The sequence below is a fragment of the Octopus bimaculoides genome, chromosome 9 (assembly GCF_001194135.2).
Source record: "Octopus bimaculoides isolate UCB-OBI-ISO-001 chromosome 9, ASM119413v2, whole genome shotgun sequence".
Classification (NCBI taxonomy): Eukaryota; Metazoa; Mollusca; class Cephalopoda; order Octopoda; family Octopodidae; genus Octopus; species Octopus bimaculoides.
This window is the reverse complement of record NC_068989.1, coordinates 32427185-32437794: the sequence shown is the minus strand read 5'-3', so window position 1 is coordinate 32437794 and position 10610 is coordinate 32427185. Positions and strand designations below refer to the sequence as shown.

The 10610-nt window shown below is 35.2% G+C and overlaps 1 protein-coding gene across 3 annotated transcripts in view; it reads left to right on the top strand.

Moving 5' to 3' along the window:
* The window catches only part of LOC106869896 (mediator of RNA polymerase II transcription subunit 1), a 207940-nt gene extending 197723 nt beyond the window's left edge, over nucleotides 1-10217 (top strand). For all 3 annotated transcript variants that reach the window (XM_052970566.1, XM_052970567.1, XM_052970565.1), the window contains 3 exons: nucleotides 2042-2070; nucleotides 6783-6854; nucleotides 8932-10217. In XM_052970566.1, coding sequence (XP_052826526.1) covers nucleotides 2042-2070; nucleotides 6783-6854; nucleotides 8932-9010 — 180 coding nt within the window. In that variant the 3' untranslated portion in view covers nucleotides 9011-10217. The remainder of the gene's footprint in view (nucleotides 1-2041; nucleotides 2071-6782; nucleotides 6855-8931) is intronic.
* Nucleotides 10218-10610: the final 393 nt, after the last annotated feature.

Here is a 10610-nt window from a genome sequence, read left to right as displayed (position 1 = left end):
GTGTGTGTGTGTGTGTGTGTATATATATATATATATACACACACACACACACACACACACCTACACACATACATATTCATCCATGTCTGTATGCATACTTGTATATGTGCGTGTAGTTATAATTGTTAGGACATTTGGCTTGAATGAAAGAAGAGAGATTTCTTTGTCAAATACTTTTCAGTAAATTAACCATTTAGAAAAGATCACTAGGATGTCCAGCTAAAATTAATCTTCACATTAGTTGAACTTGAAACAAAAAGTGGAAAAACCAAAGCCTGAGCGGTGTCACTATATTAAAATAAGTTCATTATGTTTGTTTAAGATTGGTGTAGGTTAGTGAATAGTATTAAGTTTCTCTGACAAATATCACAGTACATCGATCAGTTCTCAAATGCAGGTGTTTTGGCTAGTATCACACAAGTAATAGTGGTGGTTTGTTTTATCTTTTATTCAGCAAATTTATTTTTAAAATGTGGTGTTCTCAAGTGTCGATGATTTATGAACTTTTCTTGTGACATAGAGTACTTGTGAACAAGTCTCCTTTGAATACAACATATCTTACCAATCCATTTTTAGTAAAGATCACTGCTTGGCAAAGAAGGCTTTTTTTCTTTAGCAGAGGATAATGCAAACTTGGTCCATACATTGTAAATTCATAAGTTCATGGGGTTTTGGATATGGTTAAGATAAGGAAAAAAATTATGCAGTATATTTAGCCAACTGAACCTAAAAGCTACAATTAACACTAACCTTTAAAGCAGTTAATTTACTAGACATTAATATGAATTGTAGTACAGGCAAATTTAAACCCTACCATAAACCAAATGAGGATACCTCCTATATTGACATAGGCTCTAACCACCCACCATCAATAATCAAACAATTTGTTAATAGCATTAGTATGTGTGTTTCCAACTTATCCACTGATTACACCCAAAAAGCTTCTCCATGCTACAATGCTGCATTAGAAAGGTTCAGTTTAAGAGTAATATAACCTATATTGAATCAAATGTAGATAGACCAAGAAGATGTAGACAGACGAAAATTTTATGGTACAATCCCCCATAGGATATGAATGTAGCTACTAATACAGTTAGAAAATTCCTGACACTCATAGATTACCATTTCCCTCACTTACATAAATACCACAAGATCTTCAGTAGAAATATGGTCAAATCTACATAGTTGCCTCCCCAACATCAAGTTGATCATTTTCAACTACAATAGAAATAACAACATTGGGAACATCCACAAAGATCCTGTAATTATAGATCTTTAGACTGCTGTACCCTGAACAATAGGTGCCTGTTAAAAGAATTAGTGTACAAGGCCAGCATTATGGATTTGATTGGAACAAAAGACATTCAACATCTTTATCCAATATGGTGTGGACACTTAAAGAGAGGAATGTGAGCAAACTTCATATAAACTGAAATATTATAGCTAAGGCCAGCAAAAAACAGGGGTTGTGGCAGCAAATCCAAGCCCTGTATTATCAAAAAAGTAAATATCATAACATCAGCAGTGAACATTTTAAATATTAGGGTGGAAACCTTCTCCCCCTGCATGCACAAGCAACAATTCATATTTTGAAATTTTGAGTATGATCTCCCACCCACTTGATGACCTCTCCAACCTGGATAAGTTCTTTTTCTCTGGACATGAATTATAGCATTATTTGAACATTATGACACATGCCCGCATAAACTTATATTGGATTCGCTCATTACACAAACATATGTGCATTGTATATATTCATGACATCACCTGATTCACTGAATACACACATACACATACACTTGTGTGAGTGTATACTGTTTTTGGTTGTATAATAGAAAACTTACTGAAAATGCACTCTTTATTTTAATGTGTAAATGCTGTAGTGAAATATATTTAATGTTCATAGATTATATTACATCTAGTAAACAATATAGCTGATTCAGCCACCAAAAATACCTGCCTTTGATTTAAAAGCATATATCACTACTTTAGAATTAGAAATTTCTCTCCTCTACAACAAATTATTTTGCTTTTATTTCAGAGCTGTCAAGACCTTCAGGAAGTTCTCAGGTAAACCGTCTTCTTTTTTTCTGTTTTCTACCAATTTGTTTGAATTATTTTTGGTGGGACAAAATCTATTTCATCTAGTTGATATATTTCAGCTTCTAGAGTTAGTTCTTTATAGAAAGATGTGCAATGCATAAAAGTAATGCCAAATATAAATATATATAAATGATGAAATGTGTTGATAGATTATTGACTTATTCTAGCATTTATTATTGTTATTCATTCCTTTATCTATTTTATCACAGTTTGGTTAACTACATACTGTAGGTTATAGCTATAGTTGAAGTTAAGAATGTAATGTTCAATTCTGTTTCTCTATATAATGCTCTTTATAATAATAATAATTATTATTATTGTTATTCATCTAGCAGTACATTATGGCAAAGTTAAGAGATCCAACTATTCAATTCGGTTTACTCTTGCTCTCATCCTATTTCTGGACTCTCTCTCTCTCTTCGTTAACCATTGACTTTTACCATGTTGACTAGTAGCTCAATTCATTTTTAAATGTTTCAGAGAGGAAGTAAGAAAGAAAGAGCGAGTAAAAGCGACAGTGAGTGGTGACAGTGTTCGTTTTGTGTTTTTAAATGTTTCAGAGAGGACGTATGCGAGAGAAAGAGAGAGTGAAAGAACCAGTGAGTGGTGGCGGCGTTCGTTTTGTGATTTTAAATGTTTATCACATCACAAGAGAAGTAGATACATAGACACATATATACATTGTTAAATCAAAAGCGGGAGAGAAGAGGGACACAAAGGAAGTGAAAGGGAAAGAGAGAGAAACAGTAGATACATAAATCCAAAGAAAAGTTCTTACAATAGATACATAGACACACCAAATATTCGCTGCCAATTTCACTTTTCTTTACCATATGAGGATAAAATTAGCTCACAGATGGCTGAGTACTCCACAGACAGGCATAACATTAATGTAGTTCTCAGGGATTTTCAGCCTCACACAGAATATGACAAGGCTGGCCCCTTTGAATTACAGCTACAACTCGAGACATATATATATGTGAATGTATTTGTGTGTGTGTATACTTTAGGTTAGTTAAAACATGTTTGCAATAAGTGTTGTGTGGTGGAAATAAACGCAATTACCGAACTTTCATTCATAAATCCATTTATTATTTCATTCTTTTGCATTTCAATTTGTACATTAAGGTGCTTTGAAAATGTATGCTGTATTTTAAGGTTAAATAGTAATTCTATTTGCGTTTGTGTAACTGAGATATTTTGATTGGATTATATAGTCATTGGTGTTACATTACATTCTATATTCTGTAACTGTCACAATATACTTTTCTAGGCCTGAAGTTTTTGTGGGGAGGGGCCAGTTGATTAGATCGACCCCAGTACACAACTAATACTTAATTTATTGACCCCAAAAGGACGAAAGGCAAAGTCGATCTCAGCAGAATTTGAACTCAGAACGTAAAGACAGACAATCATAATATACAAACATTTCTCATGGCACCAGTACACTGTTTACAGATGATTACATTTTTTATGTTTTCTGTGAATTTTTCACAGGTCCAGCTAGTAATTATTATTGTTATTCATCCAGTGGTACATTATGGCAAAGTTAAGAGATCCAATTATTCAATTCGGTTTATTCTTGCTCTCACCCTAATTCTGGACTTTCTCTCTCCTTCCGTTAACTACTGGCTTTTACCAAGTCGACTGTTGATTAGTAACTAGCTTTATCTGTGGCATTGCCACTTCAGCATTCTGCTGGGAAATAAGGGCAGCCAATGCTTTGCCGTTTTGCTGTGTGCCTTCTCATCCCGCGCACACCACCTATACCATAAGTCTTTATCTTCTGACCTCTACCGGATGTCTTATCCTCTAACCTCTACCGGATGTCTTTCTCCTGAATGATGCTGCAGGGAGACTTGGAGATGCCACTATGAAAGGTTGCTAAATGAAGAGAATGAATGGGAGAAAGAGAGTCTGCCTAATGTTGACCCAACAGAGGGACTAGCCATTCAAATTGACAGTACTTTGATAGATGAAGTAATTAAATGTATGAAGATAGGGAAAGCCCCTGGTCCATCAGGAGTCACTGCAGAGATGATTAAAATATCTGGTGGTGTAGGCTATAGTCTAGTCACCTGTATAGTCAACCATGAAGGAGTCATGCCCAATGACTGGTGTAGCCGCATCATAGTCAACTGCTACAAAGGTAAAGGTGACACATTAGTTTGGAATAATTACAGAGGTATCAAATTATTGGACCAGGTCATGAAAGTCACGGAGAGAGTTATAGCTCAACTAATTAAGGAGAGAGTTAGTTTGGACGAGATACAGTTTGGGTTTGTGTCAGGAAGATGCACCACTAATGCCATATTTCTGGTAAGACAGTTGCTGGAGAAATTCCTAGCCAAAGATAAACCTCTGTTTTTGACATGGAGAAAGCCTTTGACAGGGTCCTCTGATCCCTTATCTGATGGTCATTGTGGAAACTGGGGATAGATGAGTGTTTGGTGAGAGCTGTACAAGCCATGTACAGGGATGCTGTCAGTAAGGTGAGGGTTGGTAACGAATATAGTGAAAATTTTCTGGTAGATATAGGGGTTCACCAAAGATCAGTCCTCCTGTTCATCATAGACCCCTCCTGTTCATCATAGTCTTCCAGGCAATAACAGAGGAATTCATGACAGGCTGCTCCTGGGAGATCTGATGACCTTGCTCCAATGGCTGAGTTACTGCCAGAACTAGAGCAGTTTCAAATGTGGAAGCAAGGTCCAGAATTGAAGGGCCTTAGAATCAATCCAGCAAAAACCAAAGTCTTAGTAAGTAGGAAGGCAGACAAATCACAAATCCCTTCGGGTAGATGGCCCTGCTCGATAAAAACTCTGTAAGATGTACCCAGTGTAAGCTATGGACACATAAGAGGTGAAGCAATATCAAAGGAAGGTTAACTGGGAAGATATTTTTTGTGTGTGCAGATGACAATGACAGTAAACACCAAAGATGTACAGAAAACAGATTCCATCACATGTCAATGGGGAAAAACTAGAAGTAGTTGATAGCTTCTTTTACCTAGGTGACCAAGTCAGTAGCAGTGGTGGATGCTCTGAGAGCATAGCTGCTAGAATAAGAATAGCCTGGGAAAAGTTCAGAGAGCTCCTACTTCTGCTGGTGACAAAAGGCCTCTTGCTCAGAGTAAAAGGTAAACTGTATGATGCATGCGTGCGAACAGCTATATTACACAACTGTGAAATATGGGCTGTGAGTGCTGAGGACATGCGTAGGCTTGAAAGAAATGAAGCTAGTATGATCCAAGGGATGTGTAATGTCAGTGTGCATACATGACAGTGTAAGCGCCCTGAGAGAAAAGCTGGACATAAGAAGCATCAGCTGTGATGTTCAAGAGAGACAACTGCGCTGGTATAGCCACGTGATGTATATGGATGAGGGATGAGGGTATATGGTGAAGAAGTGTCATACCCTAACAGTTAAGGGAACCTGTGGAAGAGGTAGACTCAGGAAAACCTAGGATGTAGTGGTGAAGCACACACTTCGAATGATAAAAGTGACTGAGACCTTTGGAGATATGCTGTGCTTGATAAGACCTGTTGAGTCAAGTGAAATCATTGTGGCCAATGCCAGTGCTAGCTAACTAGCACCCATGGTGGTGGCACATAAGAAGCACTATTCAAGCATGCTCGATGCTAGTGCTGCCTGACTGGCTTCCGTACAGGTGGCACGTAAAAGGCACCATTCGAACATGGTTGATGCCAGTACTGCCTGACTGGCTTCCATACAAGTGGCACATAAAAAGCACCATTCGAGCATAGTCATTGCCAGTGCTGCCTGACTGGCCCCTGTGCTGGTGGCATGTAAAAAGTATCCACTACACTCTGGGAGTGGTTAGCATTAGAAGGGCATCAAGCTGTAGAAACTTTGCCAGAACAGATTGGAGCCTGGTGCGGCCTTCTGGCTTGTCAGTCCTGAGTCAAACCGTCCAATACAAGCCAGCATGGAAAACGGATGTTAAAAGATGATGATGATGACATAGACAACACCAAAAATTCCTAAAACTGACAAAGGTACCCAGCCATTAAGTCGAGCTGTAAGTCACACATTCCTTTACACACACTTTGATCAAAACAAATCTCATTAGGTAACTGCATCCATGATCCAAAAACAGGTTTATAATATGCAAAATACAATGGAAAATTTTATTTAGTGAAATCTCACACAAGAAACCACAATTTTCTGTGATTAGTTGAGTCATTTCTTTTACTGAGTTTATTGAGTAGGAAGAGGTTGCATTCTGGCTACAGTTCGGAGTTGAGTGGTGTTTTTAGACATTTTTATGTTTTTCTTTTATAATTATAGTTATGATGGTAAATTTGTGTTGTGATTGTTTCAAAGCAACTAGTTTATTTTCATGTTATTCTTATCAAATAACATATTTATAGCTAGTGGGATTGTCAAACATAATCTTAAGTTTGTGAATTGTTACTTTATTCTATATGTACTATTAAATGCTTATATATTTGTGTTGCCAGCCATTTATCCATCAACTAAATTTTTTACTCTTTATGTCCATGTAATTGTTTCAGTTATAAATTCTTAAGAGAAATTAAATTATTTTGATAAGTATTATTTTGTAAACTTAAGTAAATATTTACAAAATATTGTAAAAATTAAGGAAGTCATGCAACATAAAAATTTGCTTTTTTTTGCTGCTTTATTTTTTTTAGCCGAGGTGATTTCAGTGAATTTACTTCTCATTTAGAAGGTTTATGTCAAATCTACAATATATCTGGTGACAAGTAAGTTGAAATGTTTATTTTATAAGTTATTTTGTTTTGAGGCTATAAATTTATTTATAATGTTAATTAATAACCTATACATTTAAACTGGCCATCTCTAGCTAGTTTAAATACTCTACTTGTTTTATGTTCAAACTAGCCATATCCAGCATCTCACACCTACCATGCAATCTCATTATAAAAAATAAATAATCGCATCTTCATAATCTCAGAGCTACAAGATAATACATGATTAATTTTTTTAAATGTTAATAAAAAACCATTACATTTGACTGTAATCTGAATGCTAAAGGCTTAATTATCTCTTTTCAACATAAATAATTGTCCCTGTGAATTAAGTTTTCTCCTATTCTGAATATTTAACCCTCTTGATACTTTAACATTATACATTCTGACTTAATATCATTTGTGAAATGGTATCACTTAACACTAATTAATTTTGTATGAATTTCTGAGATGAAAATTTACTATTGTATACTGATCTTTTCAATCTTTTGCCCTTGTTTTCATTATTAGTCACAACATTTTGGTTGTATCTTTTCACCTTCCTCAGGCACCAGCCATAATTTGCTAATGTTCTTGTAATTTGAAACATTTTATTAAATCCACAGAAGTACATTGTTCTCGTTTGATTGTCCATATCTTATTCTCCTTTCTAATTACTCTACTATTCTAGTACATTATGTTTGAAACACTGTTTGTGTGTGTAAAGAGAGAGTAATTGACTGACTGAATCAGGTATTGAACTCATGCCCTTAATGCATAAACACATATATTCACTATCTCATTGTTTTGTAGGAACTTTAACCTTTTAGCATTTAAACCAACCATATCTGGCCTAGATATTCTACCTGTTTTATATTCAAATCAGCCAGATCCAGCATCTTACACTAAACCTACAATGTCATTCTTAAAATAAATAATCACATCATCGAAATCTCAAAGCTACAAGTTAATACATGATTAATTCAAAACAATGTGAATAAATAAGTATTACATTTGACAGGGTAATCTGAACTCCAAAGGGTTAAACATATTGTCACACATCTTATCTTTCAGCATTGTTTCTACTTGGGTTCTTGACCACCCTTTGCTGACTGCAAATGATCAGCCATCTTTGATATGTCTGTCTTCCCACAGATTATGGCTTTGTAGAGAGAGCAGTAAAATAAGTTTCTGAAATAAATCTCAGTGGTCACCATAACTTGATGGAATTTCTATTTTATTAAGGCTGCCATACTTATTGGAATATGGTCAATGTTTACAGGAATTGGTCTGCTTTGAGAAAAAGAAACAACGAATGTAATACATCATAAGCAAATAAAAAGGGAAAGGTTAAGAAGTATTGTTTCTTTGCTGCTACAATTTGGAAAAGATATACAAATTCAACCATACACTCTTATGTGCACCAATTATGAGCACATTATTGAATATGACAGGCCCCCTAATGAAGGCCAGCAATGAAACATGACTATCAGTCTGAGTGCATGTGTATATTGAGACTTATTGCTTGGATTTATTGAATATTCCAGAATCACTAGATTTGTTTAACTGAATGAGTACAATATCCGACAATAACTATAATGTTTCGTTTCCAATAATCTATAGAATATTCCCTCTTTAGTTTTGTTTGCTTTTTATTTTTAGCATTATGTGTTAATGTGTGAAGTTCGTGTATATGAACATTGTTCAGTTGAGTGGAAGCAGTGGTACATTATTATTATTTTTTTTTTTTTTTTAATGGAAATATCAGAAAGCTGAGCAAACTTTGTATTGAACTTGCAGAATATGTTGATGTGCATGTAGTAATCAGATTAACAAAATAATATCTCATTTTTTCATGGAACATGTCTTGTGTAGTTGATAGTAATCATCACTGATGTGAAAAGAATAGTACCTAGTAGCTGTTAAGATTTCAGTTCCTACAAGCATATTGTATGGCCCAAACAACTGCAAATGTTTATCAAAAAATTTATGCATGTGGTTACTGGTTGATGTTTCCAAAACTCTTCTTAATCTTAAAGTGTTAAAAACTTCCATAATGTGTTAGTGGCTAAAAATTTTCTTCTAATTTTAGGAAACAGAAAACCAAAACTTTTCTTGCGCTTCAGTCTTTGGAATGTGATTTAAGCATGCTTGCACAACTACAGAGGTAGGATTTTATTCTTATGAAAACCTCTAAGAATTTTATATTTTGGCTAAATTCTATTTGCATTTATTTCAACAAAGATGTTCTTCCATGAAAGAAGATTTATTTCTTGGAATATTTATTTCTATGCAGAAAAGTATTTCTAAGTGAAACACTTATGCATAAAAGAAAACAGTGTCTACATATAAAAGTATGTCTAGTTGAACAAATGTTTGAATTTGATGCCAGTGTGTTTTAAAAGATAAGGGTGTGTGTGTGTGTGTGTGTATGTATATACATATCTGCACATCTGTGTGTATGCGTGCATGACTCATGCACACACTCTGGTGAATGGGAATTTTGGCTCATTCAGATGTATTTACTGATCATAAGTAAAGTAAATATATAAAATTGGTTTCAAATTTTGGCACAATGACACCAGATCCAGGGGAAGGATCAGTTGTACATTGATCCTGGTGCTCAACTGGTACTTATATTAATAAAAGGGGAAGTAGTCCTCAGCCGAATTTGAACTCAGAACATAAAGATGGATGAAATGCCACTAAGCATTTTGCTGAGTGTGTTCAATGACGATTCTGTCAGCTTCCTGCCTTTAGTACAATACAAGCAGAGATACTTAGCATTGCTCTGGATTAACAAGGCATAATTTTTTATTGTTTTACTTGTTTTGGCCATGTGAGGTAACCATACTGGTGCACCGCCTTTCATTGAAGAAATGGACACCGGGATTTATTCTTTGTAAGCCTAGTACTTATTCTGTCGGTGTCTTTTGGCAAACGGCTTTGTTATGGGGATGTAACCACAGCAACATCGGTTGTAAAGCAATAGTGATGGTACAAACACAGATGCACACACACATATACACATACATATGACAGTATTCTTTCAGTTCCCGTGTGCAAAATCCACTCACAAAACTTTGGTGGGTCTGAGGCTATAGTGTATATGTATATGTAATATATATATATATATGTATAAGTAATATATATCATCATCATCATCATCATCATCATCATCATCATCATCATCATCATCATCATCATCATCGTCGTCGTTTAACGTCCGCTTTCCATGCTAGCATGGGTTGGATGATTTGACTGAGGACTGGTGAAACCAGATGGCTACACCAGGCTCCAATCTGATTTGGCAGAGTTTCTACAGCTGGTTGCCCTTCCTAACTAGGTGGACTGTTAATGTGCTAGAAGAAGATCACATGTAATGCGTCTGCTAAGACTGAATTGTTCTCAAAGAAACGTATACGGGCAAGACAAGTGAAAAATACATAATTTTCACTTGTCTTGCCCGTATACGTTTTGTTGTTTCGCTAAATTTTTCTTTGACAACAATTCAGTCTTAGTAGACGCATTACATGTGATCTTCTTCTAGCACATTAACAGTTCACCTAGTAGTCTCCTTTATATATACATATACAATAATCCTCTGAGATCTCAGATATTTTTTCTGAATCTCCTTGATTGTTTCAATGTGCTTGTTCCCTGGTATTAAATTGATATTAATTAGTATCCAATTTTTTACTCTAGTGTTTTAATATATATCTATATGTATATCATCATCATCATCATCATTTAACGTCCGCTTTCCATGCT